General features: G+C 39.4%; 1 protein-coding gene across 14 annotated transcripts in view; it reads left to right on the plus strand.

Moving 5' to 3' along the window:
* The window catches only part of GRIP1 (glutamate receptor interacting protein 1), a 621,870-nt gene that overhangs the window by 452,989 nt on the left and 147,778 nt on the right, over positions 1-21,103 (plus strand). For 11 of the 14 annotated variants that reach the window (XM_074325453.1, XM_074325445.1, XM_074325441.1 and 8 more), the window contains exon 2: positions 3,677-3,757. The exons of the other annotated variants lie outside the window; for them this stretch is intronic. In XM_074325453.1, coding sequence (XP_074181554.1) covers positions 3,677-3,757 — 81 coding nt within the window. The remainder of the gene's footprint in view (positions 1-3,676; positions 3,758-21,103) is intronic. 14 annotated transcript variants of the gene reach the window in all.

Raw genomic sequence — 21,103 nt, forward strand, 5'->3', positions numbered from 1 at the left:
TGTGTGTAATTAGTTGCTAGGAATTGTTTAGCATCCGATGATTAGTCTCAGCCAAAGGAAATTAAATTTTTTTTCTTCAACGAAGCCCTGAACACAGCCAGAGATTCTTGAAACCACAGCCATATCTGGCTCCGCTGGGAAGCCCAGACTCTGGGAATGGGAGAGGCAGGAGATGGAGAGACGAGAGCCAGCCTGATTATACATGGAAGCTATGAGATGCCAGGCAGCCATTCGAGGTTATGACGTGAGGGGACCTGACTCCATTCCTCAAGATGTGATTCAGTGCTGACATGATGCAGAATGAAGCATTGCTCCTCAGGTGCCCGATGTTTGCTTTCCACGTTTATAACACCAGCTTCACTTGCAACATGTAATGAGAACAAATGATCTGTTTGCCCCTCCTGTGTTTGGCACATGAGGAGACTGGGCAAAATGGAGGAAATGAGAAGGACAGATGGTCCCCACCCCCCATTGTACTACTTCTGTTTCAAGTATATGCTTGACTAAGCCCTTTCTGTGCCTCTGTCAGTGTCAAGTCTCCATTTAATGGAGGGGATTTTCCCTTGCCTCATGGGATGTCACTGTAAAGGAGATCCGTGCTGTTCCTTGTTATGACCAATATGCACCCCCCTGTGACAGTGTGTGGCCATCATCGGTGACAGTGATTATCTATCTGCTAAGATGTCATTAGAAGAGGCCAATGGTTCTGATACCCTGAGATGCACCTAATGTTGGCTTGCAGCATTCCTTTCAGCGAGTACTAGCTCCCCAGCTGAATGTCTGCTTTGCCCCTAGAGTGAATTTCAATAAGGATCCCTTGTTCAGTGCTCCATCATCAAAACCAAGCCTGAGAGTCTGGTATGAAAAATCAGGATTCTTTTATTTAAAGGCATTATTTTAGGGGTTGTTCAATAAATTCTTCTGTAGTCTAAATGAAAGTTAAAGTAAATACATTTTAATGTGTAGTAGTTTTACAAAGAGTCAGATTTTTAACATTCCATAAGTCAATACTTAATAGCTGTTGGTTGATCATGTGACTTTAAAAGGGATAGACTATAAACCTAGAAAAAGAAAATAGGAGGGAGGGTAGCTCATAGCAAATGACTTTTTTCAGGTTGCTTCTTTACAATAAATGCTTTAGTTTGAAAAGTTGAATATAATTCATTCATCTATCAGCAACTATTCAATGAACACTACACAGTTTGAATCAAGAGATGATTTTGAGTAAATCACCTCCTGAGACTTGATATTCATTCTGTGACGGCTAGCTTTTTCTAAAAGGCCCCTGATGCCTCCTAGAGGTTTAAAATAAAGAGATGTTCCTAGGAAAAGTTTCTTGGAAAACAGACGTTAAATGTTGCCATGCTGCTGTGTTGCTATGCTCTCCTTCAATTGCATGATAAATGTTGCCAAGATCTGCCTCACTTACTTCCATCACGATTACCACTGTCACCCTGGTTGACCCTGGCAAGCTATTCTTAGAGAATATGGAAACTATTTCAGTCTGGTCCTTTGACCAATGTCACTTATGGCATCCAGATAATTGTCTCCTTTTGTGTATGTTCAGTAAGAACACTCTGAATACAGAGTGAAGGTGGGAGCTGGGGAATGGATATTACAGACCAGCCAGGTAGCCATCTCTAATTTAGTTTCAGCCTTTTAAGGGTGTGCCGAACTAGACTATCTCAGCTCTATTTCCAAATATGGAATAAATAGAAAGCCAGTTTTACCAGGGTTGACTACTTCTGTAATGCAAACTGGGTAAATTTCTGAAGAAACGTCTCCTTAAAATAGAGTATCAAGTGCAAAACACCTCAGTGTTTCCTGTGCAAATCTCTTATTGCCCTTTAAGAAATCTAACAGTAGATTTAACCCAGGATTTTAATTGGCTGGACTCTTGACAGGTTGAAAACTGAGGAAAACCTTTCCAGATTCTGTACCTAAAACTGGTTGTTAGGATTTGTATCTCCTTCTCAGTGGTCTGTACTCATAAATGTAGAGTATCAAAGTTTTGGGTAATAAAAGGAAATGCATTTTAATTGTTTTTATAAAGAATCTAGATTTGAACATATAGTAAATTTGTTTCAATAGCTACAATATATCTATAAAGCATATTGCCTGGTTATTAAATCAACACTGTGAGAAAAGCACTCAAATACTCACGTGAAAATGGTGGGGCAAATGGAGACTTCTGTAATGTAATGCTTACCTTTTGTTTTGTGGTTTGTGATTATATTCAAAATTGCATTTGCAAAGGGAACAGTCAAAGACCTAGGATACTGCTTCATAAGCAAAACTGGTGCTGTGATTGTATTGGTATCTGGAAGTTCGTAGTTTATGGTTGGAAGAATATAAAGAATTGTGTGACAAATGGAATATAAACATGAAACAGTGTGACTTCCATTTTTTAAGTTAATTGCCGTTTGCAGCAGTGTTAATCTTTCTTTTTTTGTCATTGCTTTTAAAGACCTTGTTAGTTTTATGAGGAAATCGTGAATCATTTCAACCAGAAGTACATGCTAGAGAGGAATCAAGTTCCTTAATTTTGAAACACAAACCACTTAGTTGGGAGATTTAATGTTTTCAGATGACAAAGCCTTGTTTCTGAATTAAATCCTTTTGCATTTAATAGTTCGCTATGCACAATATGATTCTTGAATGATTTCCTATTATAACAACAGTAACAAACCAACCTTATAGTGTGTCCAGAGGTAACATTTGGGTCATCTAGTTTGACTCTATATGCTAGACTATTATTTTACATTATATTTGCTCAGTCTGTGTACATCCTAATCTTGAAAATGTTTAAGTTTGTTACTCAGACATCTCTGTTACTTTACACCGATGTCCCCACGCAAACTAGGAAGAATTCTTCCTTTCTATTTACCCTAATGATTTCAACGCCAGATCATTACTCCTATATTCCAACCCTTTTCTAGATTAAAAAAAAGTTTATTTTACTTAGAACTTGATGGCTCCATCACCTCTATGATCTCGTCACCTAGTGTTTTGCTCATTCAGTCTCTTGCCTAACTCTCACAGATATATTGAACTTTAGTTCTTCTGTCTTTTCAGTTGCTTTTTTGTGGTTCTGCAGATTATTTTCATCTCTTTCTAAAACAGGGTGAATCAGCTCATTGCAGCATACCTCTTCCTTTGCCAAACCATCATGCCTTCCCTGTTCTTAACCTACCTTCATGGTCTTACACGGAATGTCCCTGTTCCCTCCCTTTGGTGTGGGATGCCAGTTCACTTTCAAGAAGCCACTAATTCTGTGTGTCTTTGTTTCCCTGCAATACTAATGTTCTGTCATCTGCTTATCTGAACTGTAACATTTCTCTTCATTTTCTTTGTTCTTCTCGCTGGTTATGCTTAGTGCCTACTGAGCCATTGTATTCCTTCTTTGTCTTCCTGTTACTGATATTCACTGATCTTTATCAATGAATGTAGGTGACAGGCGACTAACTTGCATACTCTATTTGCATACTTCTTACCATTGTGTGCCTTCCTGTGCATGATAGCTTGATCCTGACAATCCTTAAAAGGTGGATCTACTGACTCTACCTTGCATACCACCTCACCTCTCTCTGGCAGAAGGATGGCAATCCATTAACAGATCTTCACTGCGTTAGAAACTGGATGGAAATTAACCAAAGCCTTCATTGTACCTTTGCAGATGAGAGCCCCTACACTAAATCCGCCAGCCAGACAAAGCCGCCTGATGGAGCGTTGGCTGTGAGGAGACAGAGCATTCCAGGTTAGACCAGATTGTTGGATTTTTCAGCTGTTTTGCTTTTGAACCCTGTGATGTGGTGAGCCTAAATAATTCCACCTGGGTAATGAACATGGTGCTATTTCATAGGACGTAGACTGCATTCTACGCCACTTGGTCAAGCAATATTCATGAAAGTTAGACTTCAGGAAAACTTGCCAACTTGTGAGAATTCCACTTGTGTGCAAATTCTTTGTAAAATGACTTGAATTTACAGCAGCTCTCACTCATGTACTTGCTCTCACCTCTGTTTGCAGGGGATGACTCTCATAGCAGCATCTATTTCTTTACTGAGACATACCTGGCAGAACAAAAGGGTTCAGAATTGCTGTAGCAGATCATGTATGTGCTAAATAAAATTTATTCCTTTCTTCTTGTCTCTTTGAACCTGTATTTACTTCTATTGGAAAACTCTTGTAAAACTCCAGGACTTTGTTTCCTTAGGAAGCTGTGAGTAGGATTCTTGTAATACTTTAAGTGATGCTTGTTTTCTCAGCCAACGTTTTCAATAAATACCTTAAAATGTCTTTACCCCAAAACTTCAATATTTTGAAGTTTTGACTTTGAGAATGACCTAAGTTCTAAAATTAAATGAGGAAGGAAATTCAAAAGGTTATTTAAATTTCATCTGAACTAGGTATAATTCATGGAAAACCTCTTGTGGAAGCAACTGTACTTAAGAGAGGGTTAAACGTATTAATACATTTAGATATTTATCAAAAATAATGTCTTTATATATTTTATACAAGTCAATTAAGTACAGCTAAACCTTAGCTACAGGATTTTAGAGTATAGTATTTTTAGCAATTCCGGAGAAACAAAGCAGTGTTCTCAGCATTAAATTAAATGGTTTGGCAAATCTGTCAGTGAAAAGGAGAAATTTCCATTTGAATAAAGAGCAAGATGAGTTCAATTCTGAGCAGCCCTGTTCGTGATTATTATTTATTTGTATAAGAACGACGTGTGGTTATTTTTATTCTTATTCCGAAGGCTTAGCTTCATTATCAAAGTACAAGGCTTATAAAGAAGCGTATTGTGAATATATTATACATCGTTGTTTGTGCGCTTTGAAGAGTGTAAAGTAATTTGAATTCTGTAATTAGATGGCATCACCCAGTGTGGAGATATCTTCGATGCCCTTCTATCAAACATCAATCTTAGTGCTGGTCATGTTAAGGAAAGCTATTGCAGTCAGTTATGGGCTGCATGCTCTGCTTTTTCCTTGTCAGCAATAAGGAAGTACCCAAAGTTTGAGGTTCAAGAATGCTAGTTATCCATCAATTCCTTCCTGCCTTCTCTACATTAGCTGGTACGCAGTACGCCTCTGTTGGGAAGACTGAAGAGACTTCCCATGTCTGATACTAAACAAAAGCACTGTTATCATGTGTTCCTTTCATGGGTTCTTTAATGTTACATACTAAATTATAACACATGTGTGAGGGCCGGACTTTTCCTTAAGGTCATTAAGCAGTTCTTAAAATTACATGTTAGGTACATAGAAGTTGTTAATCATAATATTTCGTTTATGACAACCAAGAGATTCTTCATTATAGAATGTTTCCTTTTGTTCCTCCTTACGTCAATTTAAAAGTCACCAGAATCATGAACCGTTTTCTGTAGGCTTCATGACTTATTTTCCTGGAGTTTGAACACGGACAACCACCTTTTTGTTCATCTCTCATAAGATAGGGCCAGAAAGCTTGAGTGACTTCAAAATCTTCTTAGCTATTTAGAACAGTCCAAGAAAAAAAGACTTCACCAGCCAGAGGGCTAAGAAAACAAAGTGGTTACTATATGGTGATTATTATTTAGTATTATCTTCAGGAGAAAATCAGGGAACTTCTTGGAAACTGCTTCCTGAATGACTTCTGATATTTGGGAATTCCAAACCTTTACTGTCTTCCTTAACTACCTATTAATTCTTGTTCTGGTAAAAAGAAGAGAGTCTCCCCTGATCTTTGGCTCAGGAGTCGCTTAAATCAAAGAGAGATCTGGCCCAGCATCAAGAAGTCTTAACCACTCACCTACCATGTCTACCTGGACTCTTACTAAGGCCACGAGAGAGAAATGTGAAGAAGAAAAGGCCAGGAAAATGCATGCTCTTTATTTACTGGAGACTCAGCTGAAAAATCCCAGTGTTCTCCTGGACCACACGGAGTTATAAGAGCAAAATGCAAGTTTACAGGCTTTGATCCTTTCTCCTGTGCTTACCTCCCAGTCTTACTTCCCTCAAAGGTGTTATTACTACCCTGGTAGCAAGGAAAGATGTGTCTAGAGAAAAGTACACCATGGAAGTGAAATAAGGCCTAAAGGAGAGCTCGGCTCATCTACCAGCCCCAGAACCTTCCCATGCAAAGGCACCTCTCAGTGCAGAGGCAGCCCCAAGGCCATTTTGCTGAAACCTTAAAAGAGCTATGGCTTTTCCTCACATCTCCCCTCAATTCCACTCCCAATGATCCAAGGATGGTGACTGCAGTTGGCCATTCATGTAGGCACTTTCTCTGATGAAGGTGAGGGGGCAGTGTACAGTAGTGGAAGGCATTTTAAGCTTCTCTCTCCAAGTTCTATGAAATTTTAGGCTGTTCTCTGAAACTTATTCTACAAATGTAGACCGAGTACTTCCTGGAGAAAACATTAATACACATATACATAGATAAAATTTCTTAACATGGACTCCACTTTTTCCATAGTGTGATAATGAGTAACTTTTAATAATTCTGTTCCAAAGAGGTAACCTTGAATATTAACATAAATATAATTTGTTTTTCATTCATATCATAATCCATTAACCCTGTCTAAACTCAAAATTACTATAGCAATTATTTTATAATCACAAGTCAAATATGTGCCTTCATTAAATGAAAATTCTAACTGTAAATCCCTTCATTCTCCTCTGTTTCTCTTCTCAAAAAAAAAAAAAAAGGAATGGATTAAACATCTCTTAGGAGCAAAATTCATTTGCTTTGGATAAAGGGTCTGGGATGCATTATTTATGTTGTTTGGAAACTTGTCATTTTAATCATGTTTCTTATGGCATAAAAATATGTAAGAAAACAATTTTTTAGGCTTTCATAAGTTTATATAAATTTTTAAATAATGATTTAAAATGAAAAAGGACCTGAGTGTCCCTATGACACTGAAGTTAAAATTTAAAGTAAAGACATAACATTCCATTAAAATATATTAGGGATGAATATTTTCAATCTCTTTTATGCCCATTTTTTTCAAAGCGAAGATGAATTTCAAGTGCAAAGACATTTTTAGCTAACAGATTCTAATGCACATCTATGTTTATCAAAAATAATCTGTTGATTTGGTTCTCTTTTATTTGACAGATTACTGGTGAGTTGAATTTTGACCACTTGAAGGGTTTGTATGAATTATTAGAGGAAATTTCTATAGACTCTTGGTTTGACAGATTTTACAATAATTTGTGGCTTTTCCCACTTAGAAATGAGGCATTTAATCATGGCTGTCTAATGTTAGTGAAGGGAAGACAGAATACTACATGGGGCCTCAAAGCCTAGAATTTGTATATTATTTATTTGACTTGCCTCCTCTTTCCAGGTAGGATAGCTTTCTTTGCTTCTGCTAGTCTTGACAGAATTCGGGGCAATTCACAAATGCAGGCAGAGGTCAAGCACTCACATCTATTGCATTTTCAAACTTTGGTACCTTAGGAAAATTATCTTAACTCTGTAGCCAGAATGAGACCACAAAAGTTTGTGTGGGATTTTTTTTTTTTTTTCTCCTTCTAGACTATAAGAAAAGGCACTGATCAATTTGGTCATAATGGAATGAAGTTGATATGTATGAAGCCCTTCTTGCTTTTCACATTTGGCTGTTGTAGGTAAAAATACGAAGCTGAGAGTATGAAATGTCCATTACCCCAAGATGTATGCAATCAAGCTGTTTAGAATACATCCAGAAAGAGTCAACACGTACTGAAAAACCAGTCTTGAAAATAATACAACACCCTTGGCACCACAGAGAAGCTGGCAACCTTGTATTAAAGGGGAAAGGGCAGGAATTTTGAAGTTTTTGCCCTGTTGGGTTAGCATTTGCCTGTTTTGTTAGCACACAATTTGACGCTTCATTGGTCTAAATTTTCATTATTACAGCAGGTATATAGTGTGACATTTGCACCAGGCTTTTATAGCTATAACACACTTCGGGGTATGAAGGGCATGTACTCTGATTTTCGGGCCTGGTTCTGCTTCCTCTCTTTAAGTTCCACCACTGAGCCCCTCAAAACAGTGAGCGAGTCTCACAGGTGGGAAACCAAAGCCAGTTGAATCGAGCAAGTGTGAAATGTCACACAAAGAATGGTGCTGCACGACACACATGCATATCACCTCATCACGTTGTACACTTGAAATATCTTACATTGTTTAGTTACACCTCAAGAAAGCTAGAACAAAAGAGGTAAAGAGCTATTATACTTGCAATGTACTCTCAAGTAATTTAGAAAAAAAGAGATGTCTCTGTGTGTGTGGACAAAGGCGTTCTTTTTCATGCTCTTGCAACTCTCAGGTACTCCTCAGATTATTTCACAATAAACAGTTAGAAAAAAAGACTAGCGCTGCAGAGGCTGTCCAAAATGCCAAGTCAAGCTCGGCTATTAGCGAGGGAATGACCCACGTGGGAAAATACCAAGGGGCATGGACCTTCCCTACTCCCTTCGCTGTCCTGTATCCTCAAAAGCATCCCGTGGGCCACGGTGAGGATATCGGGGACGAAGGTCGAGGCCGGGCCCTACCAGAAGCCTTACAGTCAGCATTGAAACCCCAAAACAATGATGTTTACCTGTGTTATGATTACTGAATAGTTACACAATTAGCAAAACGGTATCACTTCCTTAGAGAGAAGTTTCTAAGATCATAAAGTGGAGACTCTTGGTAACGCTGCAAATACATCTGAGATTCTGCCCACACCCCAGTGTGTGTATTTGTTTGTGTTTTCCATAGTGCTTATCACTATCTAAAATTAACTGGTGCGTTGTTGTTTTTTTCTCGTTCCCCCACAAAAATGTAAGCTGCCCGAGAACAGGTACTTTCTCTGTCGTGTTTCCTATTGTATCTCCAGTGCCTAGAACTGCGTGTAACAAACGGTAGGCGTTCAATTGATGCTTGTGGAATGGATGAGCAGACGGAGCTCAGCCGGCAGGTTCTCTCTGTGTAGAGCCTGTTACCTTATGGCTAGCACACTGTCCTGCAAAAAAGCACAACACAGTCTCTGTTTATCATACGTTTTCTGCCTCGAATGCTGTGAGGCAGGTCCTCAGTCTGCACCAAATGTGACATTTCTAAGGAAATTGTCTGCTGCCCAACTCTAATGAATGAAATATAGGTCAGCTAGAAGCCTGAGAATTTTAAAGGCCAGAGGTCTCCCCCCAGCCTCGTTTGTTTCTATTTGAGCTGAAAATGTCTGTGCAGTCCTATAATAGCCGAAGACACAGGTTGAGCACAGTGTAACAATAAAAGTGACAAGATGAGAATGATTTACTCAAGTGCTCAGCGACAGAAAAAAGCTAAAAACTATGTGGAAATAGCTGGAGTCTATACATAGAACTTATTACTACTTATGGCAGGTACACGTAACAGATTTCCCCAGAGAACTGATCCACTTTGCTCTGTGGCTGGGTGAACGTGCCGAGTTCTCCAATAGCACTGGGGAATACGAGCCACTTGATTTGTGTGTTCGGTGCTGTGGCTTTCTTGAGTGATTCAGAGAAATGACAGCCTATTATGTTTGAACTTCTCTCACGCCTTAGTAAACATGGGTGAAATATACTAAAGTGGTACGTATGCAGCAAATAATTTTTAAGCCATAAGTCTTCCAGCATGCAATTTTAGGGGAAATTATGTTTCCCGAACCCCCTACGTGACAGGAGTGGTGGCATTTGACCGGTGTGCTCTGGGTACACACAGTAATCAGTTGGAGTGACTCTGACAATGGCCAGCACAGCCTCCTGGGGTCTAAAGAACATTGTACAAGGAGGCTCAAGGATACGTGCACAAAAGCTACAATGAGAAATTCTTTTCCCTCTGCTATTCTGTACTGGAGAAAAATTGATTCTCTACTCTCAGGGTTAGGCAGACCTTCAGTCCAGGGTTTTTAAATTAAGTGACCTTAGAAAATTAGGCGGGGTGAAAGTTGTATTGATTGATTGGTGTTGGGGAAAATGAAGAACCATCTTAACACAGCCTTTCTGTAGGATACAGCAGTTAGGCCCATTAATAATTCTTTCTTATTCATCGGGCTTATAGGACTTAGACCTGCTTCCCAGATTTCAGTCACTCACATGCCATGTTCATGTTGTTTGTTATATATCTGTGTTCTCTCTGTCGTATAATAATATGATTTTAAATAAACTTAAATCGATTCGCTTTTTCACTTAGCTTTATCCTAAGCTTTATTATCTGGGATTTGATATGCTAATTATATTTTTCTAATATAAATTTTAGAAATTTCTAACTCTGAAATTTAAAAAAAGGGTTTAGGTGTTCCCCCTCAAATACATCCATCAATGTTTATATACACCATAGTTTAGGAAACACTGGCTTGGAATGAGATTCTTCTCAGGAGAAATGACTTTGGGAACCACAATGCTGTCTGCTGTCAGTTTGTTGATAAATAGCTGTTGATGTATAGTGCAGAAGCGGTTTGTTTGAATGGGAGAGCAAGGCATATGGGGCTTCTGCAATAAAGTGAAAAGAAATACTAAAAGAGAAAGGGAGGCCGAACAATATTAACCCTAAGCCTAGGGAATAATAAGAACGTGATGATCACATGAATAACCTAATCTAGAAAGAGTGAGGAAGCTGTAGATAATTATAAAAAATACTGGCTGCCATTCATTTCATGCTATGTTCCCAGTACTGGATAAATCGCTTTGTTAAATACAGTTTTGTTTCTTCCTCATAACACCTCCAGGAAGTAAGTTTTGTTTATTCCCCTCTACCAAACTTAAGTTGAGAGCTAAAGTAAGCTGCCCAAGGTCACAGGGTTAGAAAGTAGTGGAGCGTGGATAAAGTATACACATCAGCATGTCTGTGTGCTAGTGTGGTTGATCTAATAGAGTGGGAGAAATTGACACAGGAGGGAGAGGCGATAAAAACAAAAGCAAAGTCTTAGAACAGACTAGACGGGGGCCATCCAGCATGCAATGGAGGTGGCAGCAGGCAGGAAAGCAGAGTCCAAGGGCACAAAGGCATGAGGATGGAAGATTTCCTGCTGAGAAGATACAGTCCTCTACTAGTTGCTCTATTGGTGAAATAAGAGGTGAGGTCCACACAGCGTAAGGAGGGGACGCTGTGATACGGGAAGAGGTGTCATTTCAAAGGTGGGGAGAGTGGATTGTCCCAGAATTACCCTGTAGCCCTCTAGATCCCTAACTAAACAGAAGCCCCCCCCCCATTCTCTTTTGCAAACTCTACCTCTGCAAATCAAAAAGGGATAAAATGAACTTAACACATCTCATGCTGACACCCCATGTTGTCCCCATATATCATAATCCATTTCCCCTGGGAGGTCTCCTGCAACTTCTCCCTTCCAGAATCATGTCTTTCTATCAGCACCCAGAATACTGTATGTCTTTATTAAATCTTTTGGCAATTTAGCTCATCCTGTTTCAAATTGCTCTGCAGTTCTTTTCCTGGGTTCTAGACTTATCTCCATTTTAAGGTTACAGTGTCTTAAATGCAAGAAATTATTTTTTATTAAAAATTCCCCCACAAAGTTTTGCCCAGCAGCGTTCGTAGCTGGGTGCAGTCCATGTCTGTTGTATAAAAGACTCTCTTCCCATCACCTACCTTAGGATCTGATCACAATTATGCATCAAACCTTGCAGCATAATGAGATGGAATGGAGGAATGCTACTTGTAGTTCTCTTACTGCTCTTTGTCTAATAAACACCTAAACCTACCACACACGCTCGCATGCATGCATACACATCATTCCCTCTTTCCATACGGGAAACTCCACATCTAACTTCTTCTGCTTCAATATTTTTAGAGACAGGAAGCGTACTATCTTACAAGGTAGCCCCCACTTTTTTACACGTCTGCCTGTTGGAAAATATTCCTCATGCCAATGAATGGAAGTTTCCCACCCTGTACCTCTACCTGTTGGCTCTTCTGATTCTTCTGAACTTCCCCCATAGTAAGGTTTTCAGGTACTTTAATGCCCCTGTCATCTCTTCCCTGAATCATCGTCGTCCCATCATCATTGTTGTTTTTAACCAGGTAAAGCATGTTCCTTCCTTCCACCTGGCCTTCTGTGACCTGTGTTCCTCACAATGATATCTTCCTGTAGCTTCTCAGTGCTCATTTGCCTGTGGCAGCTGAATCCTTCCACCAGCTGTGGTCTGAAGAGAACAGAGTACAGGAGAACCATTACCTTCCCTGATCTGGGGTTCCATTCAATCAATGCAGACTGAGACTATCTTTTTACATGACATAATGATGTTTATTTATGTCGAACTTGTCATCAACTACAATTTATAGGTCTCCTTCTCATGACTTGCTCTTAAGAAGTAGGCTTCCTCCCTTAAGCAGTAGCTCTTCGTACTATGCTGGACAACACTACACCCATTATTCAGTTTTCTGCACATTTATTTCTATTATATTCAGCTAGTAAACTTTGAGAAGAGGAGGGAAGGGAAGTTGCTAGCAATTGTGGGGCATCTGTCATTTACCAGGCTTGTTTGTTCAAATGATCCCATTATACAGAGGAAGAAATGAAGGCTCACAGAGGCTTAAGGAACTAGCCCAAGTTTATCCAACAACAGAGCTGGTTTTGAGTTTAGAATTATCTTAATCTTTCAGCTGTGTACCCAGCTTTCAAATGATTCAGCTCATATTTTCAACATGGTGGAAGGAATCTCTAATCCTGATTATCACATATATTTCCTACATTTTTTTAGCAGGGAACTAGCCAGAGATTTGATTGATCAGCATCTAAGAGTTAAGAATTGTGAGCATCGCAGTAGCAGGGACAGAGCTCTGCAGCAACCCCACCAGAAACTGGGACCCTCCCCCCGTAACACTGATTTGCATCCTTAATGAGCCCCATAGACTTTCAGCTCACAATGCTCTGTTCTAGCCACAAGTTATCATGAGAGATGTCTCTAAAAGCCCACTGAAATACTCAAGTATCGTATTTATGTTATAGTGTCATTATATAAAATGTGGGCTTGCATACCTTATTGTTCAGTGGTACAATAATTTTAAATTTGCCAAAACATGCCATCAGTCCCAGAGATCTAGGATTTCCAGAGCTCCTTATTGTAGAAATTGAGATGCACAGTATTGCCTTTGGCATATTTTTCATCTTTATATTTATTTCACAATCACATCTGCACATTCTTTTCATTCTCTGGGAGGTAATTTATCTAACTCTAGAAACTCACATATATTTTAAAGAGCTAAGGCATTCTTTACTATTACTTTACCTACCTTTGGCATAAGTTTCGTCTTACTTTGATCTTAAATTCTATCCTTTCTAGCTTAAGAGTATTCTCTTTAGGAGCCACCGGAGATGCATCATTAGAATTAAGGAGCTCAGCATTTCACGATGCTAAAAGTAACTTCATACCAGCAGATTTTTTTCCCCATGTTCTTTTTGTCCTGGCTTAGAGAGCTTGGGAAAATTCTTCTAGCTGTCCTAACATCTCCTGTTAGCGATAATTCTTGCATGATAAAGTTGTCCATAGTCTAATAAAGCGCATTCAGGAACTATTCAAGGCTAGATGAAGGAGGTAGTAATTATGATGACAAGAACTCCTCTTCTGCTCTCCAGACACAAGGAACAAAGGGAAGAAAATAGTAGGAGTTTGCAAAAAATGAAATGGCAAATATTAAAAATGCTCATTATATCAAGGGCTATCAAGGACACAGGATAGAAACACACATATATTGTTGGTAGGAATATCAATTTTTGCAAGACACTTCAGTAACATCAATCAAAATGTTAAAAAATGTATGCACTTTCCCCAACATTACAACAATACTCCCATTTGTGCACAAAAATGTAACCATACTTGCCTATTTGTAAGATATGGTACTTTTTGAGAATCATCCCAATCTAATAAAAAGAAATGCTTTGAACAAATATATAAGTAGCCCCCCACTGACCACTGTTACCACCACTTGCTGTCTCTGAGGCAAACATTGACTTGGAAGGAGAGTGGTTGTGGGGATTGAAAGGGATCTCTCCCAACTCCAGTACCATTGTTAAAACATAGTAACTGAGAGTCCCTTCAATCAGCCATGAGTGGACAGGTGTGTGTGTGGGGGGGGTATGGTTGAACATGAAAATGGGCAGGACTGGGAATAAAACGTGCCAGCAAATCAGTACCTACAGAGATGTTTCACTGAAGCATTCATTGCTTGTTAGTAAAATACTGGAAACAACCTAAGGTATCTATCAATTGAGGAATAGTCACACAAATTAGGGTGAGACCATTCTAAGAAAGATCACAATACTGTTCAAAAGTCTGAGGTAGATCTGTAGGCGATGTCATGAAAAGATCTCCAAGACATGTTGTTATGTTGAAAATATCATTTAATCTGACTTCGGTTAAATGTTAGTGTCTGAACAGAGAATGACAGGTCGGGCACAAACGTTGATGCTGGTTTCCTCCGAGATAGGAGGAGGAGCAGAGGGAGAGTGTGGAAGGGCGCTCTCAGGCTTTGCTCCATATACTGCTGTATCATTCGAGTCTTATACTAAAATGCGTTTGTGTAATACCTGGGTACCTTTTTTTAAATACTATAATAGCAAGAGAAATATTAGTGGATTGGAGCTACCTAGCAGAGTCATATCTTGGTAGGCATATGAGACCCAACCCTGCAGATGGAGAAAAAGACAGGGAGACATTCTTGCCAGCACACAGGGCCAAAACCTTTAAAATATTTATACATGTGTCAAGAAGACCATCTGTGAGAAAGAACAACAAAAGGGTGACAGAAGATTCAAAACAAAAACGATAACTGGTTTAAATGCTTTCAGTGCTATGGAAAAAGAATCAGTGTGTTCTCCATGATTTTAGAGGCGTAACTAGAACTCAGGTGTCACGGCCACCAACTAGCATCGTTCTACTGGCTGACGGCAGCCTGCACATGTGTTTGGCAAGCAAATGCCTTGAGGTAGCACCTGTTGCATTTCATCCTATTTCATGCCCACGCCCTACAGATCAGATTAAATAGAGCTTGCTTCATTTATTTAATGTGTCTGGTTAGCACCTGCATTTGGATTTTTGACCCATGCTATAAGGCTAAGTTATAGGGAGTGAGATTTGGAAGCAGCTTTCTAAGAAATAGAGAAAGGAGCAAACCTTACTGGCTAGGAACACAGGCTCTGGAATGCGCCTGTCTTGTTTGAATCCCAGCCCTACCACCTACTGCTATGTGGACTTAGGCTGGTTGCTTCATTTCATGCTTCATGTATCAGTTTTCCCATTGTCTGAAATGAGAGGGTAATTAGGACTAAATGAATAAATGCATATAAAGCATCTACAGTAGTCGCCCCCTTATCCATGGTTTTGCTTTCCACAGTTTCTGTTACTCATGATCAACCATGGTCCAAAAGTATTAAATGGAAAGTTCCAAAAATAAACAGTTCGTAAGTTTTAAATTGGGTGCCATTCTGAGTAGTATGATGAAATCTCACGATGTCCATCTCAGGCCCTCCCGGGACGTGACTCATCCCTTTGTCGGGTGTATCCACACTATGTACAGTCCCTACCTTTTAGTCACTTAGCAGTCTTCTCAGTTATCAGATCCACTGCCGTGGTATCACTGTGCTTATGTTCAAGTAACCCTCCTTTTACTTAATAATGGCCCCAAAGTGCAAGAGTAGTGATGGTGGCAATTCAGATATGCTAAAGAGAAGCTGTAAAGTGCTTCCTTTAAGTGAAAAGATAAATACAGTAGAATAAAATGTTTTGAGAGACAGAGATATGAGGTCAGACAATTAAGTTCACAAACATCCTAGACAAAGTGCTACATACTTCATTGCTGAATATCACTACAGTCACCTTCTAAGTACTCCCCTTGGGAAGCTATGCACCAATACCAGCACCTAGTCCACCCTTCAAAGCAATTTTGGAACTCTTCTTCTGGAATGGCCATCAGAGCTGTCATCGTATTATGCTTGATGTCCTGAATGTTATCCAAATGTCTTCCTTTCAATATTTCCTTTATCTTTGGGTAAAGAAAGAAGTCATTAGGGGCCAGATCAAGTGAGTAGGGAGGGTGTTCCAATACAGTTATTTGTTTACTGGCTAAAAACTCCCTCACAGACAGTGCCGTGTGAGCTGGTGCATTGTCGTGATGCAAGAGCCATGAATTGTTGGCGAAAAGTTCAGGTCGGCTAACTTTTTTCACGTAGCCTTTTCAGCACTTCCAAGTAGTAAACTTGGTTAACTGTTTGTCCGGTTGGTACAAATTCATAATGAATAATCCTTCTGGTCACAAAATAATGTTAGCAAAATCATGGCAACAGTTTGCGAACTTAATTGTCATGTCATACCTTGTACAGGTAGAGAGAACACGATATTCACATTGTACTATATTTTATTATAGTACATTGTTAATTTGCCTAATTTATAAATTGAACTTTATTGTAGGTATGTACACATAGGAAAAAATATAATATATGTTGGGTTCGGCACTGTCCACAGTTTCAGGCATCCACTGGGAGTCTTGGATCTCATCCCAGTGGCTAAGGCTGTGTAACAACATTACCAAAACTTAGCAGCTTAAAAGCAGTGCACATTTATTATCTCCTAGTTTCTGTGGGTCAGTAATCTAGACATGATTATCTGCTCCTCTGTTGAGGGTCTCACAAAGCTGCAGTCAAGGTATCAGCTGGAGCTGTGGTCTCATCTGACACTTGACTGGGGAAGGATCTGCTTACATGCTCACTCAGGTTGTTGGCAGAATCTCATTCAGAGCTTCAGTGTCTTGCTGGCTGTCAGCCAGAGGTGACCCTCTGCCCCAGCATGGCTGCCTTCTTCCTTAGAGCCCACAGGGACGGTAACGTCTCCAGCAAGCTAGGCACTACAATCTTACGTGTGTAATCCCATACACAGAATCACACACATACTAGCACCTTTGTCATATTCTGCTGGTGAGATACAAGTCACAGGTCACGTCCATACTCAAGAAAAGGGGCTAGTGATCAAGAGTTAGGGACCATGAAAGGACTACCTTAGATTCTGTCGGCCACAGCATATTTACACTCAGGCCTAGTGTAAATAAAGTGCTTAATAAATGGAATGATTGTTCATTAAAGCTGTCCAAAGAAGGCATAGGTAGTTTTCTGAGAGGATCACTTACTCAGACAGGAATTGAATGATGACTGCAGGTAGGCACATAACAAAAACCAACTGGAGGTAGGTCTGGAACCAGATGACCTTTAAGATCGTCTATGCTTTAATTCAGGCCCCAAGGTGAACAAACTGCCCTCCTCCTTCACAGTCTCCTCCAGCATCTTTCTGGGTTCATGGCTGCTTTTCTTCTTGCTTGCCATCTTTTCTATTTTTACCTGACTTCACCTCTGTAAATGGGCACTAGTGTATCCTACATGATTTTCTCTGAGAATTCCTGAAGTGGCTATGGTCCCTCTTACAACAGCCAAGCTTTGGGGGTCGGGGTGCAGGGGAAGGAAAGAAATACATTTTACCTTTACTAAGATTTGCAGGAGCCCAGGCCTTATTTTCAGCTTCTGTGTCTCTCAAAACCCTAATCAGGTTTGTATATCTAGACTGCACTCAATAAAGACTGTATATAACATTATTGAGTGTCTCCCAGAGGAGGGAAGAATGATGGATTGGACTTCTAGGCTCTCTCTAGATCTCGGGGCTGACAAACGAGAGTTTTTACCTTTCTGATCCATTCTCTGGCTCAGTCATGTGCCACTGCTGTTTGGCTTGGTAAATATAAACTTTTTGGGTTTTTTTTCATATCAGAGGGATTATTTATTATGCACTTGTACCAACTGGACAAACAGTTAACCAAGTTTACTATTTGGAAGTGCTGAAAAGGCTGCATGAAAAAGTTGATGACCTGAACTTTTCAGCAACAATTCATGGCTCTTGCATCACGACAATGTCCCAGCTCACACGACACTGTCTGTGAGAGAGTTTTTAGCCAGTAAACAAATAACTATATTGGAACACTCTCCCTACTTACCTGATCTGGCCCCAGTAACTTCTTTCTTTACCCGAAGATAAAGGAAATATTGAAAGGAAGACATTTTGATGACATTCAGGACATCAAGGGTAATACGACGACAGCTCTGATGGCCATTCCAGAAAAAGAGTTCCAAATTTGCTTTGAAGAGTGGACTAGGTGCTGGTGTCAGTGCATAGCTTTCCAAGGGGAGCACTTCGAAGGTGACTGTAGTGATATTCAGCAGTGAGATATGTAGCACATTTTCTAGGATGAGTTCACGAACTTAATTGTCTGAGCTTGTATGTTAGAAGGATTGTCAACAAATTGGCTATATCTGTGTTACCAGCACTCAGAACAAGAAATAGAACTCCCCAAATTCCCCTAGGCAGGGGTAACCACTACCCTGACTTCTAACAGAATAGATTAATTTTGCCAGTTCTTTGTACTTTATGTAAAAGAATCACACAGTGTGTACTCTTTTGTGTCTGACTTTCTTGGCTCAACATGTTTGTGAGATTCATCCATATTGTTGCTTATACCTATAGTTCATTCATTTGCACTCCTGTGGAGTATTCTGTTGTGTGAATATATCACAGCGTATTCAGGTAAATATAAACTTTTTGTTTAGTAGCCCAGCCTTAGAAGAGGACAGATAAGGCGGTTCCATTGGTAGCACAGAATCCAGAAATGTGCTTTTTATGCCTGAGAAGTTATTGACATAAGCTATACATAGCCTTGCATGTTGATTTCATCAGTGCATATATCAGCATTATTTTTGGATTCAGCCTCTGAAAAATGTGACCAAAGAACCATATTTACCACACATGCCAACACCCAAATATACCCTGAATTGTGCGCACACTAGCTCCTGGCTGTCTTGCACTGGGGATGGTAGATAAGAATGACTGAGGCACTCTACAGCCGTGCTAGTAACTAAATATTAGAAATATAATAACCATGAAGCATCGCTGTTATTTCTTTAATTTAAGCAATTTCCCAATAGAGTGTTGAGGTGTTAATTGCTTCTGCACTTCTTTAGTTGACAGATACGTCCCTTTTTCACCTAGGCAAGAGAAGCAATTATCGTAATGCTCTCATAGGCTTGGTGAGATACTCTTTAATGGATTTTAAAAGCATTGGTAGGGCATTGTGCTTTTAAAAAGAAATTGTCCTCTGCTCTGTTCATGCTTGATAACAAGGGTAGATATTGCATTCAAACCACATCATGAATCTATTAGAGGGAAATATGCATGGAAAAAAAAAAAGAAGTAATATATTTTTAGGAACTATATATCCAGATTCCAAATATGACAAAATATGTTCCTGTGTGTGCATATATTTCTGGGTTGAACAAAGATTAAACAGAAACAAACAAACAAAAAATGGGTAAGCCTTTTCTTTGGATGTTCAGAAGGGCATATTTCTCATGAATTCCATCACAAAGATGTTCTTTTCCAGAAGTGGTGCGGCCTTCCAAATGAGGGTTTGGCAGGCCAATAACTCAGTACAAACCAGTAAATATTGTTTTGCCCGTTGTGTGAAAGTGACTTTCACCATCCACTTGACCATAATTTTTTTTAATGTTTCATACTTACATTCAAGAAGTCAAAGAAAAATCGTCTTAGAACTTTTTATTAGAATTCGGAAAAAAATTTTTTTTTTTTTTTTTTTTTGTAAGAGTCACTTTGGCAACTTCTCAAGCCAAGACAACCCATGTTAACCAAAGTGATGCCATGGAAAGAAGATTGAATTTAGAGTTCAAGCACCTGGTTTTATGTTCTAGCAAAATGATTTGCCTGATACAGTGTCCTTATACAAGTCATCTAACCTTGAAAAGCTTCAGATTTTCCATGTTGAAGATCCAGGTTTCTGTGAGAATCAAATGAGAAAATGTATGTGACTCTACTAGGCAACTCAGTGCTATCCAAATGTAAAGTGGCATTATCGAAGGAAGATCTAGGTTTTGTGGCACCTGAAGCTTATACAATTTGAGGGGAGGCAGTTCCTTAAGAGCACAAACATATATTTTTCACATTTAAAAACCATGTGGCCATTTGGACACATTACTAAGACCTCTACCAAGGCTTTGGAAGAAGCCTGTGGCAGTGAAATTTCTGGAAATTTAAGAGTCTCCTGTGCATTATTATTTTTTTTTTTAAAGGCGGGCGCAGCTCCCAGTGGCCCATGTGGGGATCGAACCAGCAACCTTGGTGTTATTAGCACCATGCTCTAACCAACTGAGCTAACTGGCCACTCCTCCTGTGCGTTATTATTACAAATTTACAGAAAGCCGAGATAGGAAGGGCCATATCTGATATCTGAGGGATTCAAACCTGTTTTTTGGCAGCAGAAACTTCTTTGCAAACAAAATCTTACATGGAGGAACAAAAGAGAGAGCAGACAAGAGGAGTTGAAGATGGGTCAAGGAACTTAGAGCTATGCCGGCTTGGCCTCCCCCTTCCTTGGGTACCTTAAGAACTTCAGCTGAAAGTGGAATTTGAAGACACATACTATATTACATTTATTTGAAGATCCACTTCCCCCCTATATTTTAACACTGTGAAACAAGGATGCATCTTGCAGCTATTCTTGAACATGCTGTGGATGTGATGTCATCTTCCTGCCTGTGCATGCCCTTACTTGGTTGTAATTCCTGGCTAAATACAACTTCTTGACATTTCAGACAATAAACCATTTAAGAATCTTTTGAGGAAGAAACATGCATTGTCAGCTATTAGGTTGGTGCAAAAATAATTGCAGTTTTTGCAATTATTTTTAACCTTTTAAACTGCAATTACTTTTTTCACCAACCTAATAAAATGTTCTGTTGATACTTTTCGGTAAGATCAAGGAAGCACAAGTTTCAGAACTTGCCAAATGGGTCTCAGCATCTTGAAAGAAAGTCCGAGAGACAACAACAGAGCATTCTCTAAGAAATCTGCATCACCAGTGTTCTTGACGTCCAGAGGAGAATATCATGTGAAAAATATGGACATCAGTGACACTGGTTCAGAAAGTGAATGTGAAGAAGATGTGGAGGTACCTTATCCTATTTATTTAACATGTACGTTCCTTTCCATGTATGCACTTTGAGTACTTTATAAGTGAAAAATATAAAAACTTAGTGACAAGAAAGCATTATGCTGCAATT

Source organism: Rhinolophus sinicus, linkage group LG02 (assembly GCF_036562045.2).
Source record: "Rhinolophus sinicus isolate RSC01 linkage group LG02, ASM3656204v1, whole genome shotgun sequence".
NCBI classification, from domain to species: domain Eukaryota; kingdom Metazoa; phylum Chordata; class Mammalia; order Chiroptera; family Rhinolophidae; genus Rhinolophus; species Rhinolophus sinicus.